The sequence below is a fragment of the Trichomycterus rosablanca genome, chromosome 24, assembly GCF_030014385.1.
Source record: "Trichomycterus rosablanca isolate fTriRos1 chromosome 24, fTriRos1.hap1, whole genome shotgun sequence".
In the NCBI taxonomy this organism is placed as follows: domain Eukaryota; kingdom Metazoa; phylum Chordata; class Actinopteri; order Siluriformes; family Trichomycteridae; genus Trichomycterus; species Trichomycterus rosablanca.
Genome location: NC_086011.1, coordinates 3,407,768 through 3,430,134, shown reverse-complemented (window position 1 = coordinate 3,430,134; position 22,367 = coordinate 3,407,768). Strand labels below are relative to the sequence as shown.

At 39.2% G+C, this 22,367-nt stretch overlaps 1 protein-coding gene across 1 annotated transcript in view; it reads left to right on the top strand.

Annotated features, from left to right (window-relative positions):
• Nucleotides 1–22,367, top strand: part of grm7 (glutamate metabotropic receptor 7) — a 152,822-nt gene that overhangs the window by 114,335 nt on the left and 16,120 nt on the right. Inside the window, exon 8 of the mRNA XM_062987165.1 lies at nt 15,441–16,376. Coding sequence (XP_062843235.1) covers nt 15,441–16,376 — 936 coding nt within the window. The remainder of the gene's footprint in view (nt 1–15,440; nt 16,377–22,367) is intronic.

The window sequence follows — 22,367 nt, the reverse complement described above, 5'->3', positions numbered from 1 at the left end:
CGAGGACGCGTCTTCAAGGATTGCCCCGGGTTCCGAGATCAAATGTCATTTATGAATCACGTTCCCCTCTTTCCTTCTGCTGAGCAAATCTGCAAACTGGCACAAGAGTCGGCTGGGACTCCTCTGAGGCCAGACTGTGCTGGAATGTCAATATTTTTTATAAAACTACAAGGTCAAACAAGTACAGTTCCACTTCTGTACAGATTCATCATTGGTTCTTTCATGATAGTACATCATATTCATATTACAGCACAGAATCAGATCTACCTGAACTTACTGTTTATCTAGGATGAATGTGATCTGTTTAGTGCTTACACTTACCATACTAAAATTATGATAGCATTTTATTGGAAAGGGTTCAAAACATGGTCAGAAACAACATTTTCACATTACTACGACAATATCAGTATATGCATCTTATGTAGCAGCACAGATGAGCCAAAAGATTAGCACCACCCTGAATAAATGTGCAAGGTAGCGTCATAAATGTATTAAACGTTGGGCTGATGGTAGGTATAGCTGTTGAATGCAGCAGACATGATGAGCAAATGACCTAAATGACTTTTATAAGGACTAAATCACTATGGCCAGATGACAGAAGGGCAGAAGTTGAATCAGCAAGAATGTCCAGGTCCTTTCTGTGTCTGTGTGGGTTTCCTCCGGGAGCTCCGGTTTCCTCCCACAGTCCAAAAACATGCAGTCAGGTTAATTGGAGACACTGAATTGCCCTGTAGGTGAATGTGTGTGTGTGTGTGTGTGTGTGTGCCCTGCGATAGACTACGATAGTAACGCCCCGTCCAGGGTGTTACTGTGTGCCTTGCGCCCATTGAAAAGCTGGGACAGGCTCCGCCACCCTGATTGGATAAGCGGTTAAGAAAGTGAGTGTACTTGTGTATATGAATATATTACAAATAAAGGCCTTCTTCATATTATTAATATTATTTTTAATATCATTATTATTAATACTAGTGTATTAATACTTGCTTAAAACAAACTGTCCCTCCTTGACACTAGACTACACCTGAAGCACAGTTAATCCTGCTCTCTTTATTTCTTTAATCCTGTTGAGAATGAGTACTAAATCCATTCCCAAGTGTAGAAGAGACTGACTCACTGTGAGGTGGGTCATTACAGAATTTATCAGGATGTTCAGTAGAAGCTGAGACTAAGCAGTAAGTTCTGAAGTGTTGGGCTTGCTGCAGTGGCATTAATAATTAAGCAGGCGATGCTGTTCACCAAGGATTTGCATTTTCTTAATCTTGGAAAATTTAGAACGAGAGGGTGAGGAGAATTATCGCAGGTTTTATTTGCTGAGTATTTTGGCTCCTAGGTTATTGATAGAAACATCTGTTTAATGAAGCAAACCCTATATGTCTAAGATCTAAATAGATAGATACTAGATCTGAATAGATAGATACTAGATCTGAATAGATAGAGACTAGATCTGAATAGATAGATACTAGATCTGAATAGATAGATACTAGATCTGAATAGATAGATACTAGTGTAGATCTGAATAGATAGAGACTAGATCTGAATAGATAGAGACTAGATCTGAATAGATAGAGACTAGATCTGAATAGATAGATACTAGATCTGAATAGATAGATACTAGATCTGAATAGATAGAGACTAGATCTGAATAGATAGAGACTAGATCTGAATAGATAGATACTAGATCTGAAATCTGAATAGATAGAGACTAGATCTGAATAGATAGAGACTAGCTCTGAATAGATAGATACTAGATCTGAATAGATACTAGATCTGAATAGATATATACTAGATCTGAATAGATATATACTAGATCTGAAATCTGAATAGATAGACTAGATCTGAATAGATAGATACTAGATCTGAATAGATAGAGACTAGATCTGAATAGATAGATACTAGATCTGAATAGATAGATACTAGATCTGAATAGATAGAGACTAGATCTGAATAGATAGATACTAGATCTGAATAGATAGAGACTAGATCTGAATAGATAGAGACTAGATCTGAATAGATAGATACTAGATCTGAATAGATAGAGACTAGATCTGAATAGATAGATACTAGATCTGAATAGATAGAGACTAGATCTGAATAGATAGATACTAGATCTGAATAGATAGAGACTAGATCTGAATAGATAGATGCTAGATCTGAATAGATAGAGACTAGATCTGAATATATAGATACTAGATCTGAATAGATAGAGACTAGATCTGAATAGATAGATGCTAGATCTGAATAGATAGAGACTAGATCTGAATAGATAGATACTAGATCTGAATAGATAGAGACTAGATCTGAATAGATAGATACTAGATCTGAATAGATAGATACTAGATCTGAATAGATAGAGACTAGATCTGAATAGATAGATGCTAGATCTGAATAGATAGATACTAGATCTGAATAGATAGAGACTAGATCTGAATAGATAGATACTAGATCTGAATAGATAGATACTAGATCTGAATAGATAGAGACTAGATCTGAATAGATGGATACTAGATCTGAATAGATAGAGGCTAGATCTGAATAGATGGATACTAGATCTGAATAGATAGAGGCTAGATCTGAATAGATGGATACTAGATCTGAATAGATAGAGACTAGATCTGAATAGATGGATACTAGATCTGAATAGATAGAGACTAGAGCTGAATAGATGGATACTAGATCTGAATAGACAGAGACTAGATCTGAATAGATGGATACTAGATCTGAATAGATAGAGACTAGATCTGAATAGATAGAGACTAGATCTGAATAGATGGATACTAGATCTGAATAGATAGTCCGGAAACCTAGTGATCTCTCTACATAGATGCATTTTATGTTATTCTACTTTCCCGAGAAGAGGGCATGTCTACATTTTTAGATTCCTTAAAATGCTCCTATTGAGGTGCCTTAATTCTGAGTGATAATCTGACTGAATAATAAGGGAGCATCTGATGCTTCTTTAGCGGTGAAGGCAATCCCAGCATTCAGTGCGGCACAACTTTTCTCACAAAATATGACAAACATGGCGGACGAATGCAGAGCAACCAACAGAGTTCTTTTCAAATGTATATAAATTCTCATTGAATTATACAAGTGTCGTTTATTTGTAAATTCCGGCTCATCAGGGACAATTTGACAATTTTCGGTACACGGAGTGAGACGTTAGCTGGCGTGCTGGTGAGTTGTGCCGCCTCAGCCCGTCGGTTTGAATGGTCTGAGGCTAACCGTGTTAGCTTAGTAAGCTAAAACTGTGTTGACGTAATCAGTGTAATCTCTGTTTAAGTGGAGCATCTAAATAATCTGCCTTATGAGTTCCATGTCTTATTAGAATTATCTTTATTGAGACAGCTGATCAGGTAGACAGTAGGCAGCAAGGCAGCTCACTAGGTTTTTGGACAGACCCTATTTGTGCTGTTTTTGACCATACTGTATCTACAGGTGAAGTCAAAGGTTTTCCACTCTTTTAAGGGTCGTTGGTGCCATATTTACTCATTAGTTATTATGGTCATAATAATTAGTAACTACAGTTGGTAACTTCTCTTTACCCAAGTCTAGGCTGGTTAGGTTTAATTACAATCCCAAATTGTCACGTTATGCTGAGAGGAAAGTTGTCCAAATGCTTGAACCAAAGACCATGAACAAGAAAGTCTGTCCTGTTTTTTTTTCTATGTTCTTGTGATTAGCATCAAATATCAATCAAGCTTTAAGATGCTGATTTTAAAGCAAAGGCATCTTTCTTGCATGACAGGCTCCAAGCCCATGGCGATGTAAAGCTTGCTTGCCATGCGGAGAGAAACAGACAATGAGAGACGTTTTACTGACATACTGATTGATTCCTGTTGCTAAAATGCGACTATAAAAGAGTCCCTCAGGACATTTGTACACTAGGTGTGGTTTAAACGTAGACCACATGTCTGCTGTTTTAGAAAAGAAGATTATGAGACTTTTACATAATAAGAAGGATAGCAGGGAGTTTTATTCTTCTTACATGTATTTTTATAAGAATAATGAACAGTTATAATATCAGGCTTAACTAACGAGGCATGTCTTTTCAAAGCTGGATTATTCATGACCGACTGATCCAGTGATATGAAGATATGCTGGATATTTATAAGCTGAGTTCCTATGAATCAAATGCCAAACTCGTGAGAAGTCAGATGGAAACCTAGAGAGACTTGACCTTTACAATGGTCTCATCATTATCATCATCAAGAAATGATTGATCAGATGTCCACACACTAATGAAGAGATTCTGAAGGTTTTACAAATGATCAGAAAGTTCTTCTTCTTTTAAATAGAAGGGGACCAGAACAGGGGAAAGAAAGTGATTATAGAAATAAATCTTGTACACGTTTAGATTAGTTAAATTCACCCCTGTGCTTTGACAGAATTAGCCTTTACGTTGATCAGCTCCTCCTAAATATCTACATGCTCTAATTATAAATAAATGACATTCAGCTGCTATGTAACTAACTGTGAACACAGGTTTAAGTTCAGTTTTTAATAAATGATACGAACAGCCCCCGGCTAGTCGGCTTGATGGAAGATTACGTCCACAGGATACTGGTTTCCGATAACCCAGTAAGTAATTTAAGTGAGCTGTTAGAGAGATATTGACATTACCATTATGTCGGACATCCATCAGGATTCTGTTCAGGGCCTTTAACCTCCAACATTCAGTAATTTACTTTAGCTTTTATTTTGTTTCTGATACTAATTAAAATCTAAGTGCATATTTCATACCTTTACATTTAGAGTAGGGCGGCACGGTGGCTCGGTGGGTAGCACTGTCACCTCACAGAACAAAGGTACTGGGTTCAATTCCCACGTGGAGCAGTGTGTGGAGTCTGCATGTTCTCCCCATGTGTGCGTTTCCTCGCACAGTCCAAAAACGTGTAAGTGAGGTGAATTGAAGATACAAAATTGTCCATGACTGTGTTTGATATTAAAAACTTGAACTGATTAATGTTGTGTAAGCAGTAACGACCATTTCTATGTAAAACAGAATGTTAAAATCCCAATAAATAATAATAATAGATCTACAGTAAGAAAAAAAGAGCTTTGAGACATTACCCAACGTGATTTTATCAGAAATTTAGAAAATTAAAACTTTAAGTCTACCTTTTTACAGATTACATTTTAGAACCAAATGGATTTCAAGTAGAGTCTCTTCAGAAAACTATTTTTAACTTCTAGGAACTTATGGTACAGCAAGGATGCTCTATCTGGCAAATGTAAAAACTTTGTACGACTATAAAAGAATTAAACAGCCCCTTAATAAAGAATGAATGCCATTAAATGGTCATTCATGACACCCACAAAGACCCCAAAATTAAAGTACAAGCTTCCAGCTAGCATTCTGATCACTTTTCAATTTGGATTTCAGCTGGAAGCCTTAAATGTTCCAGGCCTACAATTATATTTTGAATTATATTTGAGTCCTGATGGTGGACACGGGATAAACTTGTACAGAAAGTTCTATGTCTTTTTGTGTTTTAATATTCTGCAGAAAGTCTTTTTGAGGTCCGATAACCTTTGTGTCTTTAATGGTCTGCTTAACCATTTGGTTGAGCTTATTTTAAGTCTAAATACTTGTTGTATTTAAATAATCTTGTTTGGGCTGTATTTACTCCTTGGTTGACGTGTTAAACTCAAATATTTTGGTAGATGGTTTCAAGAAAACAACCTTTCAAACATGTAAGTCAGCTTGAAACTAGCAGCTGAAAAATTGTCCATAAAAGTTGCATCATTTTTGTGATCATCTCAACTGTTTGGTAAGGGCTGATTAAAATAAATACTGTGTGCACTAGTAAATAAATATTAATTGTTTGTTGTTGGTATAGTCCCATTTTCTTGGTGAGACCATTAAAGGGTTAAGCAGAAACTTTTTTACCTATACAGTACTCAGCTGATGAACACCTACAGGACTCTGGAGCTTGTTATTGAAGCTTTGGCCTAAAACTTAAAACTATTTAGAAATTATTTTAAAATACATTGTTTAAAATGGTTCTTTCATGACTGCTGTTTGTTTTTTCACCATATCTTACATCAGCTAGCACCACCTATAAAGGTCTAAGCTCTTTAGGTAGCAACTTTGAGATGCAAATAATCTTCTGAGGCAGCAGATCCTTGTTATTAACAATACAAAGATCATCTTTTAGATAAACTGATAAATTATTAACTATATGTACAATATTTAATTGCCATAAAATAATGTGAAGTACCTGAATCCTTTATGACCCTCTTACTGCTGGTGTTTCTATAGAACTGTTATACAGTGGCTGGTTTGATTATATGTATGGCAGAGGTAACTAAATCTAACAGTAAGAAGGAGTGTCTACGTACTTTAGCCATATCCACATTTGAACTTCAAGTTTGCCCTCAAACTATTTATCTTCTGTACACATAAAGCTAATTTAATTCTTAGTTTGTTAATAGGCTTTTCTGCAAATGAAACATCAGGCATGATTCATAACAGCACATTATTTTAGAACCAAACCAGGCAACCATTGCTCACTTTAATTAGCATATCATTGTATAGTTTCCCTCGTTCCACTAGGGGGCAATTATTCACACTCTTGGAGTTTCAGCAGAAGTTTGACTGGGCTGTGAGAGAGTGAGAGGAGATTTTAGCTTGTGGGCTAATTACATGCATTAGGGACATGCTCCCTTCTCTCATGATTTCTTAAAGATTGTGGTGTCACGTGAAGCAATTAGAAATCCTTCCTATTCTTTCCTTTTTCTGCTTGTGACAGTAATATAGTTCACATTAGCAGTCAGGAAAAAGTTTAGCTTGTGGCTGTAATGCGGGTTTTGCAGACGAGCTGAACAGTGGTTCTGCTGTAGTGTTTCCAAGATTGCATTTAAAATCAATCAACCTTATTAATTTCCAACCACACATCTGAGAAAATGACTAAATATGTCTCTTACTGAAATCGCTAAACGTCTGTGCCCATACTGTTCAGCGTCTCAGTGTGTACAGAGCCAAAGATACTCAAGAGAGAGTCAAGAGGGGCTGTATTGTCATTTCAGCTATATACATATTGAAACGAAACAACGTTCCTCCAGGACCAGGGTGCAACATAGAACAAAAAGTGCAAGACAGTACAATACACAGTGCAGATAGACAACAGTACAATAAATACAAAAAGACATTTCAAATCTAAAAAGTAATTAAGGAAGACAATACTATATATAGAGACAAGTGTTGGTCAGTACATGGTACTGAGTAAATGGTACGTGAGGTAGAAAAGCATGTTCTGATATACAGTTAGCAGAACATGCTAGATGACAACTGGACAGATGACACTAGATAGATGCCATTAAACACTTATTGACATATTTACACTCATGCAGACAAATGGACATTCTGGCATGTATGTGGGTGGTGGGACGAAGCAATCCTATGGCACACTATCATCAATAAACATTTTAAAGATCACAAAAAGAGGAACTATTGCTGTTATTTGCCAATATGCTAGCCACCTTTAATGCTATTAATTATGGATTACCCTGGTCACTTGTCTTAATCTAAATAATCCTAACACCTTCCCTGTCTATAAAGCATGAGAATCCATGTAGGTTTGTGTATTTAGAGCTTAACCCAAACATCTAAGACTTAGAGCTACACTGTTGATCAGCTATTGGTTCTTAAATCCCAGATTTGAAACTCGACGTCAATTGGTTGAGTTACAAGGTATTCTTTCTTATAAGGATGTTTGGGAAACCTGTTAATCCGTTCCATGGTTCCATGGAACTGCATATATTTTAGGCTCATGTAAAATAATAGGGTTGTTTTTTACACACCGAAAGTACAAATTTCTCGATAAAGGGCGTCGAGTTTTAAAGATTTTGAGTATAGGGAATGTCGAGTTATAAGGTACCACTGTATTACCCTTCAGGACCTCCTACTAGAATCTCGATCACCACAAGTGCTGCCATTTTTGTTTTTTGTTGTTCTTGTTGTTTCACCATCTCTCGTAAACAGCTTGTTTAGCATTTAATCTTGGCTTTAGACGTCAGACCATCCAGAGCATCTTTTGTTTTTATTTTTGTACTGTTACTGGGCTCAAAACCTTGCAGAGACCAAAGATCAAATCCAGGTTCCCAGGAGCATGAAGAACCAACATTGTGTGTCGTGACTCTATGCTTTGCTAAAGAATATAGCTATTTAATAAAAAAAACTTTTGGTTCTATTTATTTGCCAAAAAAAACTTGACATCAACGTAAAAAAATCTATTTTTAACTGTTTAGCTCTTTTTGAAAGCCTACATATTAGCATTCCTTGACATCCCTGTTTCATTTCCTCCCTGCCTGATTTTTCCTTGTCGCTTACTCACTGTTTGACAGCTATGTGCCCGTTGTGTACATTTAGTGGCAGCCGTTTCTGCCGGAACATTTAAAGATGTTTTTTTTTGTTCCCAGAATAGTTAATTACCTTGGCAAACAATCACACAAGAAAGCAACCAAGCATGCCCGCAATGTCAGATTGAATTTGTGACAAGAGTCGACATGACTGAGGACCGAACGCTTGCTACGTGACAAACCGGTGACAAATACAGTGTCTGACAATTCCGAACATCCCCATCAGTCTGTGAATCTAAAATAACCCTGTTTACGCTTCGTGTTGATGGGTGGGGAAGGGAAATGATAAAGCAAACATTATTTAATAATTCAGAGGATTAGTTGAGTCCGTTTAATTATGTCTGAGATGCTTTGTGTGTGGAGAATGAGGAAGCTTGTGTGGTGTAGAGTCGGTTAGTCAAAATCATTCATTAGCTGTATTGTCATTAAGAGAATAACTGACGAGTAAATAGTCATCTAAAGTTACGTACACATGTAAGGAACGTATGTTAAATGAGCACAAGTATCTGGACACTTCTCCTACTTAAGGACCTTAGGTCTTACAGCCACACTCACTGCTAACAGTTGGAAAATCACTTATATAAAATAAATAATATGCTGAGATCCATAAAGATATGCTGTAGTAAGTTTAGTGTATAGCAGGGATGTTTAATCTACATCCCGTGGGCCATTTGCGGCCTGTTATCATTTTTAAATTGGATCACTAGGTATTTTAGAAATAAAATAAAAGTTGTGCTGCTATTAAGCAGGTGGAAACTAGACCGCAAATGCAGAAGATTTCAGATGTGCTGGGAAAATAAATATTTATCCACTGAATTCAGAGGGAAGTGGTTATGTTTAATTTAAAGAAGTATAATAATCTTCCTATTAGGATTATAAACTGGTGAGTGAAATCGACAAAATCTTAGTTTACACAACACTGTCATAGATAGATCATTAGTCACTCAAATAAACAGGGAGTGTAATTGTGAGCAGTCAGGGAGCTCTAGTATATTTTTATTTGTTTTTTCAGTCTGTGGCCCATATTTGTATAATTTTGTTTTTTTTCCAATTGGCCCTTAACAAAAAAAGTTTGGACACCCCTGGTGTCGAGGAACATCAGAGGCCTGCAGAGACCCCTGATCTCACTGAAAACCTTTGTGCCAAGATTGAACTTTGATTGTGAGCAAGCCTTCATCGTTCAACATCTGGGCAACATGTGAATGGGAACATTCCCACAAACAAAACCTTACTAGAATAGTGCATCTCCAAAAAGAATTTCGTTGTACTGTACATGTGTGTCTGTATAAATGACAAATAAAGGCGTTCTATTCTTAATCACTCACTTCATTTCTGTTGCATATTCCAAAAATGTTGGACCAGAAATGCTGTGAAATGTTTAAATAACAGGTGATGCTGTCATGATTGGATATAAAAGGAGCATTAACAAAAGGCTTAGTTAATTACAAACACTAATGGGTCCATGGTTTCCATATTGCAAAAAACTGAGTCTGCAAAATAGTAACCTAAGGAAGTTTTTGTTTAAACTTCTAATTTGCACTGGATATTATAACCCCAATTAAAAACAATGGACACGAAACAATGAACAAGTCACATTCTTTAATTCTGTGTAGGACGAACTTTCCAAATGTCTCATGGTTTAGTAAGCTAATTTATCCAAGGGGATCTAAAGATGGGGATCTAAAGATGATCTAAAGATGTGCACTTTAGAAAAAATTGGCAACCTTGGAGATGTAAATTACATGCATGTCATTTCTACACCATTAACGGACTGCAGAGAGTGAATTTATGAAGTCACATTCTTTAATTCTGTGTAGGACGATCTTTCCAAATGTCTCATGGCTTAGTAGTTAATTTACCCAAGGGGATCAATAAAGTCTTATCTTATCTTAACTGGTGTACTTAAGAAATACCTGGCAACCTTGGAGATGTAAATTACATGCATGTAATTTCTATAATATTAACAGACTGCACATAAAGTACATTTATGAAGTCACATTCTTTAATTCTGTGTAGGACGAACTTTCCAAATGTAAACCTTGATTTAAATTCTGCACACATCACTGCCCGAGAAGGATTTTGCCTAAAAATGTCAGTGTTTACATAAAAGTTTCCTAACAGAATGAAACAAGTACCCGCCTCCTGTCTGGTATCTCACATGGAGCTCGACAGATGGACTTTTGCCACAGTGTGTACCATACGAAACGAGGAGGAGGTTTCTAAAGTGAAAAAAAATACAAGAAGTCAAGGCCAGAGAGACAGATCTCACCGAGTATCCATAGCAACACCGCCATTAATCTGAGATTTCTGCACAGCGCTTCATGATGAGCGATAAGGATCGGTCCACGGTGGTCCCCGACGTCCAGATAATAAACGGGGCTTTAACAGCTGCTTTATTGCTCCAGAGAACATACATCAACCTTTAACATTTATAGCTCTGTTTCTGACAGGTTCCATCACTAATGACGACGTAAACATTCTCATTACGGCGCTTTCCGTTTACCCAGAATGCACGTTAGGACTTATGGATGCCGAAACCCTGTTGATTTTAAACCGAACCCTGACCGTAGCATGTTGTGGGGTGAAAACATTTACACACGTGAGACGAGAGACGCGGGGTGAGTCGAGGCGAAAGAGACGGGGAGCGCGAGGACTCGGTTTCTTAGCAACAAGATTTGGCAGCGCAGTAAAAGTGTTGATAGTTGAGAGTTAATAACACTAAGAGAAGCAGCAGTCTTTAGGAGGCCAGGGGGGATAGTTCTGGGCCTGTGAGTATGATTTTAGGAACTGTGTGATTGATTTCCAGGGCTGTGAAATTAAATGTCTGTGTTGTTGATTTTAGAGTCTGTGGGATGGATTGTCGGGACCTGTGGCATTGATTCAGACTGCCGGTGGAATTCATTTTAGGGCGTGTGGGATTAGTTTTAGGAGCCATGGCAGGGATTTTATGACCTGTGGAATTCATGTATTAAGAGCCTGTGTGGTGACGTAGCACTCTGAAGGGATTGATTGTTTTATTTTATTTATTTATTTGGAGATGGCGTGTGGTTGATTTTAATACATGATGATGGTAGAACAATTAGACTGATGGGTTTGGTTTTAGGACTCATGGCAGAATTCAAGAATTTAGGGCCTTTGTGGTGATTTAGAGCCCTCAAGTTTTATCAATTTATTCATTAGAACATTAGAACATTTAGACTGATGGCCTGGTAGGATTAATGTTAAGGTATGTGTAGTTGTTATTCGGCCTGTGAGGTTGATTTCAAGACGTAGATTTCATAACATGCAGGATAAAAACTTTAGGCCATATGGGGGTTGATTGTGGGACCTGCGATGGAGGGCATAAGTCCTGGATTTTTCATAATAGAGGGTGTATCAGCACAGACGGACGAATAGATGCATGGATGATGGATGATGGATGGATGGATAGACAAATAGACAGACAGGCAGATAGATAGACAGACAGACAGACAGGTAGGTAGATGGACGGGCGGGCGGACGGACGGACGGACAGATAGATAGATAAGGACAAATTATTACATCTTAAAAAGACTACAAAAGCAATTTTATAGAAGAGCGTTACTTATTTCAGTCTGTGTAATGGATGTCATTGGTTCTATTTACTTTTTAGTTTATTCAAAATGTCATTTTTAATTACTTGGATTAGGATCAGACCCCAAGCTGTTAAGGTACAAATACACGTCATCCGAGGGGTTCACATACTTTAATACAGGTTTATTGAACACTTTTGCTTATCGGAATGCTCCTGTAAGACAGCACATCTCTGTAAAAAATTTTCCTTTATGCTGAGCTTGTAGGCTTTAAAGAATCAGTTAAATGTAAGTGTTAATGGACTTTAAATCACCACGTCATTTGTGCTGCCAGCCAGATTAGCCAGATAAACCAGTGATCGACTGTAAACAGAACCAGTAAAAAACAAAATTCTGGCCTTCCTTAAAAAGACGAAGCTGTATGTATGATATATTTTTTTCTTTAAAAGATTGTTGACCTTATTTGGTGAAATACTGTAGTTTCTCTACTTACTGACATCAATAATAATTTGGACTTTTTTCTAATAAAAAAAAACTAAAAGTTTTATAAGAAGAAATAAAGCAAAACAACTTTGCAGCAGTTGTATAAAAGGTGTTTGTCTGAATTCGAAGGCTAGACCGAGCCTTTTTCTTTTGTTCAGACGCTGAGATGCCTGGCCGTGTTCAATCAAGCGGCTGGCTGAGCATGTCAACCCATGTGATTCGGCTTTTCTTTCTTCATGCTCCAGGTGTCACTCGTTCATTCACGCTGACGCCGGAGAGAGTCTCGCCATAACAAATGCTGGCAGACAATCACAGCAGCCTGTAATGGGTTTCCAGGGTTTAAAGCCCTTCTGCTTTACAGCTGGCATCATCTGTCTGGAAATGAAATCTTGCAATGTGGTTGTTTTTCTAATATTGAATTAAAATATTAAATGATTTTTTTGTTATTTATTTATTTATTTATTTATTAAACATGCAGCCAAATACCTCACCTATAATGAAAATACAGAGCACCATAAAAGAACTCTTTGAACTCGTTTGATATTAGACTGTGCTGGATACCTGAGCATAACATTAAAACCACCTCCTTGTTTCTACACTCACTGTCCATTTTATCAGCCCCACTTACTATATAGAAGCACTTTGTAGTTCTACAATTACTGACTGTAGTCCATCTGTTCCTCTCCATGCTTTGGTCACCCTCTTTCACCCTGTTCTTCTATGGTCAGGACCACCACAGAGCAGGTATTATTTGGGTGGTGGATCATTCTCAGCACTGCAGTGACTCTGACATGGTGCTGGTGTGTTAGTGTGTGTTGTGCTGGTATGAGTGGATCAGACACGGCAGCCCTGATGGAGTTTTTAAACACCTCACTGTCACTGCTGGACTGAGAATAGTCCACCAACCAAAAATATCCAGCTAACAGCGCCCCGTGGGCAGCATCCTGTGACCACTGATGAAGGTCTAGAAGATGACCAACTCAAACAGCAGCAATAGATGAGCGATCATCTCTGACTTTACATCTACAAGGTGGAGCAACTAGGTAGGAGTGTCTAACAGAGTGGACAGTGAGTGGACACGGTATTTAACAACTCCAGCAGCGCCGCTGTGTCTGTTTCACTCATACCAGCACAACACACACTAACACACCACCACCATGTCAGTGTCACTGCAGAGCTGAGAATCATCCACCACCTAAATAATATCTAAAAATGTCACTTTTAACTGTAATAAACAATTTGACCCATTCAAGAAATTCTAACCATTTAAAAACTTGTGTTTGAGCTCAACAGCACCGATCGATCCCTCTCTTTATCTATAACAAAAAAAATTTTGATTTCTCTCATCTCCTCATTGTTGCGGCTTTTAATTAAAATCAACGTCTCCATGGAGATTGAGCTTGAAAGGATTGTGAAAATACTTCTAACGTCGCTTTGCAATTACGGCATGAAGAAAAGCCGGGCACAAAGAGGACTGGAGAAGTAGGGCAGAGTAATAAACACCGTCTACAAACACTTTCATTACACAGTGTCTGCAGTTTTGATGGTCAGCCTGATTGGTCTGAGTGTAATTATTCTCTCCTGTAATTAGCTCCGGTTATTGTAATTGTGTTCATTTAGTTTTATAGTATTCAGCATTAATGAGCAAACTGACGGAACTGTTAAATGAGAAACGCGAACTGACATTTATACTGTCGACTGTGCTGCTGAAGCTGTTCAGCCTGGCCTTCCAGCTATTGTAAACGTTATTAAAAATCTCCTCTTATTTGTTCTTATTTATTACTACCATATCAAAAAGCATTGTGTGTGTGTGTGTGTGTGAATAGAGTAGATTTTTGCACTAGAAGTACATCAAACAGCAAATGTGGTTAGAGCAAATGGTCAAAGGTGACAAACAACCGCATACCCTTAAATCTTCTCATGCCAGGGAAATCAGGGATTAAGGGTCTGTGTGGTGAGTTAGAGACCTGAAGGATTGATTGATTATTTATTTATTTATTTATTTACTTATTTAATGATTTTATTTATTTATTTTTGGAGGTGGCCAGTGTGGTTGATTTTGACACATGACAATTGTAGAACATTTAGACTGATAACCTTGTGGGATTGATTTTAGGGCATGTGGGATTGGTTTTAGGGCATGTGGGATTGGTTTAGGGCATGTGGGATTGGTTTTAGGGCATGTGGGATTGGTTTAGGGCATGTGGGCTTGATCTAGGTCTTGTGGGATTGGTTTAGGGCATGTGGGATTGGTTTTAGGTCATGTGGGATTGGTTTAGGGCATGTGGGCTTGATCTAGGTCACGTGGGATTGGTTTAGGGCATGTGGGATTGGTTTTAGGTCATGTGGGATTGGTTTAGGGCATGTGGGCTTGATCTAGGTCACGTGGGATTTGTTTAGGGCATGTGGGATTGGTTTTAGGGCATGTGGTATTGGTTTTAGGGCATGTGGGATTGGTTTAGGGCATGTGGGCTTGATCTAGGTCTTGTGGGATTGGTTTAGGGCATGTGGGATTGGTTTTAGGTCATGTGGGATTGGTTTAGGGCATGTGGGCTTGATCTAGGTCACGTGGGATTGGTTTAGGGCATGTGGGATTGCTTTTAGGTTCTGTGGGATTGGTTTTAGGGCATGTGGGCTTGGTCTAGGTCTTGTGGGATTGGTTTAGGGCATGTGGGATTGGTTTTAGGTTCTGTGGGATTGGTTTTAGGGCATGTGGATTGGTTTATGACTCACAGCAGCGATTTTATGACCTGCATTTTTGTATTTTTTTTTTTATTATTTATTTATCTTTTAGAACATTTAGACTGATGGCCTGGTAGGACTGATTTTAGGGTATATGTAGTTGTTATTTGTGAGGTTGATTTAAAGACATTGATTTGATAACATGCAGGATTAATACTTTAGGCCATATGTGGGTTGATTTTGGGACCTGTGATGGAGGGCACAGTTCTTGGATTTGGTGTTCAAATAAAAAAATGTATAAATTTGAAATGGCATATGTTTAAATCTTCTACATCTTAAGCTATTTGTTTTCTACCCTTCCAGATGGAGGACATGCAGTGGCCCAGTGGTGATTTGGAGGTACCCGGCTCCATCTGCAGCCTCCCCTGTAAGACCGGGCAGCGGAAGAAAACTGTGAAAGGAATGCCCTGCTGCTGGCATTGCGAGCCCTGCGATGGATATCAGTACCAGTACGATGAGACGACTTGTAAGCTCTGTGCCTACAACATGCGACCTAATGGCAACAGGACCGGCTGCCAGCCCATCCCCATCGTCAAACTGGAGTGGCACTCGCCTTGGGCCGTCATCCCCGTTTTCCTGGCCATGCTGGGCATCGTGGCCACCATCTTTGTGATGGCGACGTTCATCCGCTACAACGACACGCCCATCGTCCGGGCATCAGGACGGGAACTCAGCTACGTGTTGCTGACGGGAATCTTTCTTTGCTACATCATTACGTTCGTGATGATCGCCAAGCCTGACGTGGCTGTTTGCTCCTTCCGGCGAATGTTCCTGGGCTTGGGGATGTGCATCAGTTACGCCGCACTGCTGACCAAGACGAATCGAATATACCGAATTTTCGAAGAGGGAAAGAAGTCGGTCACGCCTCCCAGACTGATCAGTCCAACGTCGCAGCTGGCGATAACGTCCAGTCTGATTTCTGTACAGCTTCTAGGAGTCTTCATATGGTTCGGGGTGGACCCTCCGAACACCATCATCGATTACGATGAACAGAAGACCGTTAACCCAGATAAGGCCCGAGGCATGCTCAAGTGTGACATCACGGACTTACAGATCATTTGCTCGCTCGGATATAGTATCCTGCTCATGGTTACGTGTACGGTTTATGCCATCAAGACGCGAGGAGTTCCTGAGAGCTTCAACGAGGCCAAACCTATTGGCTTCACCATGTATACCACCTGCATCGTCTGGCTGGCCTTCATTCCTATTTTCTTCGGAACGGCGCAGTCTGCTGAGAAGGTAAGGCTGTTGTTTTTAATATGTATTTCTTTATAAGGGATCAAAAATATGTGGACACCTAAAGATGAGCTTCATTGCTACAAATAATAGCAATGAATAATGGGTATGTTTATGTCCCAAATTTGGTCAAGGACCGGACAAACAGCTCAAAATGTATTTATTTATATATATATATATATATATATATATATTTCTTTACATTCTCGTGACCCACCTATAATGGCACCACAACCCACCAGCTGGTAGCATACAGACCAGCCTTTATATAACAGAGATGTGCTAGTATTCACTTGTTTTTTCTTTCAGGTAGCTACATTTTTATTCCTGCCAGATAGTCCACGCCAGGAAAGCTGTGGGTAGAAGGTAGAAGGTTCTAGATTGAAAGTTCAGACAAAAGTTTTGCTTCAGCTCAAAACAAAAGTCAAGTTTGTGTGTGGGCTGAGGATGATCCCTATGACAGATCCAAGATGCTTTTTTTCTCTGGAGATACATTTTGCACCTTTGTGTACATTTTTTATTTATAAAGCTAGAAAAAAAAACACCTTTTTTTGTGGCATCCTGATGGAAATATTTTTCGTAACATCTCCCCAGCCGTCGTTCCCTCTGAGGCATGTAACCTTGCATACAGATGACTTTCAGCTCCATTTCAAATCCATTTGCAGGCTGATGTTATTGTAATGGCTGTGTTTCCTAATACCTGTTTTCTACCTGTAGGCAGTCTAGACTCCAGCTTTTCCTCTCTAAATGATCATCCATTATTCATCCCCTTTCAAACCAAATGAGAACGTGGTGAAAGGTGGCATTTGCTGTGGGTTTGAAGGGTGGAACGGTGGAATGGCTCAGTTAACGGATCGGAAGGAGCCACACACACACGTGGACACACGGTTTTCATTTCATTAGCATGAGCGCATTTGCATATTATCTGCAAACTGAAGGGACAGTTGAGTTTGTCTGTATAGCACACGGCTAGCTAGACTGCAAGCAGTAACCTATAACTGGAGCACAGTTATTTTATTAGTTGAATGTAAACCTAGAACATCCAGCGATGGTGCGAGGCTTCATGTTCTGTCTCAATGACGAAAATTTTCGTGTGTGTTTTGCAAAAAGCACATAGTGTGATTACCTACAGCGAGCAAAGTGCCAAACAAAGAAAAGATGAGTTATGGTCCAGAGAGACCAGACCAGGGCTAATTAGAGGGGCACAGACTTATCTGTAGGGTTAGTTTATGAAGACCTCGTGTCAGCAAAGCGCACCAGCTGAGTGGAATTGTGGGGGCGAGGTCTGCGCTGGATGGCGTTACTTACCTGGCGGTGTAGAGCTGAATACAGATGATGCTAAAGTGATTTCAGACTGACATCGCTGCAGGGTGTGTGTGTGTGTGTGTGAGTGTGTGTGTGTGTTAGTGTGTGTCTGGCAGTCTGAGTCATAGACAAAGCACAAGGGATTTTTGGGTTGCCATGTCCTATAAACACGTCCCTCAACAATATATTGAAGCTCGATATCAAGAAATAAACAACTTTTCTTGCCAGATTGGATCATTACAAATAAAATCAACTCTTACAGCCTAGAAAACAACTCAGATCACTGTTTTATGTGGCTCCATCACATGAGATGATTCTAAAAAGTAAATACAATAAATGTAGGTTATTTATTTGATGTAATGGCTTAATCTTGGTCACGGTTATAGACCAAGAACACTTACTAGTGATGTACATATACACTGTTCAACCATAACATTAAAACCACCTCCTTGTTTCTACACACACTGTCCATTTTATCAGCTCTACTTACCATACCACTTTGTAGTTCTACAATTACTGACTGTAGTCCATCTGTTTCTCTGCATGCTTTGTTAGCCCCCTTTCATGTAGTTCTTCAATGGTCAGGACTCTCCCGGGACCACCACAGAGCAGGTATTATTTAGGTGGTGTATCATTCTCAGCACTGCAGTGACACTGACATGGTGGTGGTGTGTTAGTGTGTGTTGTGCTGGTCAGGGGGTCCTGACCATTCAGGGGTCCTGACCATTGAAGAACAGGGTGAAAGCAGGTTAAAAAGGTATGTAGAGAAACAGATGAACTACAAAGTGCTTCTATATGGTAAGCTGATAAAATGGACAGTGAGTGTAGAAACAAGGAGCTGGTCATAATGTTATTCCTTATTGGTGTAAATGTTTATACTCTGTTAAGGCTCACATGATGACCATGCCACAAAAGCCTTTGACACAAATGACTACAAGCTAGCATGTGAATTTTTTCATGCTTGAAACCCCAGAAGCTCGACCACCTGCCCTGATTATTTAATTGGAAAGCTGTAAGTAAAGCCGGCGTTTGGCCTCATTAAAGCCACACTAGCGTTTATTTGCAGTCTGTTGTCTTTTCCTCCAACACCTGCTGAGCTCGTGGCGTTTACAGCGTACAGTGAGTGTGGACGTTGGTCAGCGTGCTCACAACAGTGTAAGTTAATCAAATATGTAGCCATAAAATTGTCACAGCAATGCTGTCGTTGTTGTTGTCCATGTTGATATTAATTTAGGATTAGGAAAGATGCCACGCCCGTGAGGCATTGGCGAATATTCTCGAATTCTTTGACACAAGACAATTTATGTGTCCTAATGGTCCATTAAGAAATTTCTGTTCCTCCCTGTGCGTTCACAGATTGTACGAGGGAGGACGGGCAGGTTCTTATGATTTACTACGACCTCAAAGCCATTTCTATATGGAACACCTGCCACACTGTAATCTTGCTGTCATAGAACAGAAGATGACCTGACGCTCGGGTCGCAGCTGCTATTCCCCCTGCGATCAGAGTACAGATATGTAAAATCGCTCGCTGCCTTTCACCTTCTACATCTCTATTTCCAATGACACCTTGAGTCTGAGATTCATTTTTTCACATGAGACTAATAGCTTGGCTATATTAGTTCGTGCCATTAATCACCGAGCCAGCTGGGGATGTTGTTCCACAGACCCGAGCATTAAATGCTAAATTATTTTATCTCTCGGCAAAGAATCTAGCAAACCTGTTATTTATAGACGCCCATGTTGACAGCGAGGAGGGTTTGCACTACCTATTAAGCCTCGTGTAAGGGTCATAAATTATAAAAGTAAATAACAGGCGAGGTAAATAAAGGTGATTTATGTTTAAGTGTGTTCTGAAGTACGGCTGCGGTAAGGTCTGTATTAGTGTTTTTGATGTGGTGTGATTCATATAGCCATAAACATACGACCTAATGGAATGTATTAAATCTACAATCTATATTCAGAAGCAAGGGGAATACACACCATACCAGCACAGCACGTGATTTATGGTCATATTCTTCTACGCTGGAAAAATGATTAATTCTCAAGCCTTAATAATCCATGAAAGGAGCTCATGCTGTGCTACAGTTCATCTGTTCAACCTACAGCATTTTATCTGACAATGTCACAGAGGAAACTGTCAGTATTACAAGTTGGGAGGACAATCGGACATCCAAAATAAGGGAAATTTTAATTGTATTTATTTATTTATGTAGATTGTGATTTCTGTTACAAAATAAGTATTAACGGTCAGAATTTAGTCCAGAATTAATTTAAGCTTAACTAAGACAAACAGTGTTTTGTTTTTTTAAATAATAAAACATAAAAACAAAAGACATTTTTGTATTCTAACATTTCTAAAATAAAACACAGGCTAAGGCGCCGCAGCGAGATATTCCACTACCACACCAGCTCCGAGATTCTGAACTCTTCAGTTTGAAACTCTGCGTTGCCACCGGTCGGCTGGGTGCCATCTAGCGGGCATAATAGGAGGTGCCTGCAGAAGACACGTTTCTGCTAGGGCGGGATGACCAGACTATGTGAGTGGGGTCTTTAAACGCTGTGTAAAAAACCCTGATTCACAGATAGAGAGGAGCCTGTGCAGAATACATGGGTGAAAAAGGGCTGCGCGTGGGTCGGAGGAGGCGTGAGCAGCAATATACCCACCTCGACTGCAATCAGGGATCCCTCAGCAGCGGAAGACAGATTGACTACACTAAAAATTGGGAGAAAATGGAAGAAAATGCATCAATAAAAACAGGCCAATTAAGCCATTGACTATTGATGAGCTCCTAATTTTATAGCAAAGTAGATTTACAGTAAGGTAAACACATTGGCTATATGCACATCATTTTTATCTTCAGGTTAAGCTTTGGCCCTCACCAGCAAACATATTCATTCAACTCTGTAATTAGTCAGTTTTATAGCTAACAAGCTTAGTAGACTGGCAAATCCTAAGTGACATCATATTTCACCTAGGGTTATTTTTCCTCCTTTTGGCTGCTCTTGTATATTTAGGGGTCGCCACAGCGGATCAGGTCTCCACACCAGACTTGGCTGGATGTCCTTCATAAAGCAACCCTCCTTTCTATCTGGGCTTGGGATGTGCACTGAGAGTGCACTGACAAAAGCGTCTCCCAATGGCTAGACTGTTTCAGCCACCCTGTCTCTGACGTTAGCCACTCATGTCCATGCAGACATCTATCCGACTGATGCAAACCCTGAATCCACAGATCTCATCAGTAAAGTGAGCTAGTGCCGCCTGAGCGCCAATATTCCACCTAGTATTGTGTGTATGATCCAGATGTGGAGAAAAGGAATACATTTAGGGTTTTGACCCTAGTTGGGCAGCTGTAGCATCTAAACAAAAAATATCAAAAGGATTTACATAAAAATCGTGGCTCAGGAGGCCGGTTTGCAGGCTCAACACACTGTTTTCTAACAATATCGTACATATAAAACTGACTGTAAATGCTACCTTGGCTAAAACACACACAACAAAAGGGTTTTCTGATTGTTGGAATAAAGACTAGGTCTTAAAGACAATCACTAATGTACTATAAACTGTGAACTTACTGTATACACGGACAGATGAAAAGAAACCCAAAGGATCTAGACTTTTTAACAGAGACTGGAAATACTTTTTGATACACCTTCTGTTTCTTTGTTTAATTACTCAACGCTACTCACTCAGCACATTGTTAAAAAAGCTAAAGAATCTGCTTAGACAGACGGACGGATTTCCAGCATTGATTGTGTTGCACCTGTTCTCTCAACAGTTCAGAATAAAGCGATTATACGCGGCTCTGATAACTCATTTGCATTTCTAAATCTGCAAATCTGAAACAAATCCTCCTGAAAAACGGCTGATCTGTAAAACATAATGTGTCGCCAGATATACGGACGGGATCTATAGGAACCTTCTACTGCTTTCAGCTAATTATCGTGGATAAATCAGGATTTGTTGGACAAGTTCACCTTACTTTTAATAATGGACAGGAGTGAGCATGGGCACTTTGATTGGCCTGTGACTTCTGCCCATCTTATCAAAATTCATACCAATATAGGAGCTATTTTTACCAATATAGGAGGATTTGTTTCAGATTTAGAAATACAAATGAGCTATCACAGCCGCATAATCAGTTTATTCTGAACTGTTGAGAGCATTTTTGAATGTATAATCTGTATTCATCTTTTAGTAGTGTGCTGTTTCATAAATATAGGGAACCTATAAGAACCTGCAGCTTCTTTTGTTAGGTTCCAGGGCACCTATGTGATGGGCCAGTGGGAGCCTAGTGGGTAGAGATTTGGGCTATCAATTGAAAGGTTGAGAGTTTGAATCCCAGCTCTGCCATGCAGCCACTGCTGGGCCCTTGAGCAAGGCCCTTAATCCTCTAGGCTCCAGGGGCACTGGATAATAAACAAACAAGCTGGGATATGTGGAAAAATAATTGTGTTGTACTGTACACGTGTATATGTATTTATGACAAATAATGGTATTTTATTCTATTTTATATTATTCTATGTATAGAAGCTGGCAGCCGTCACCCTCTTAAAGCAAAAAAAGGGGTTAAAAACAACCCTCTGGTTGGTTGGTTTAAACCGCTTCATAATACTTCATAATACTTAAATGGGAATGAAAATAAGCATAAGAAAATAGCAGAATTAAATTAGTTTCCATATTTTACT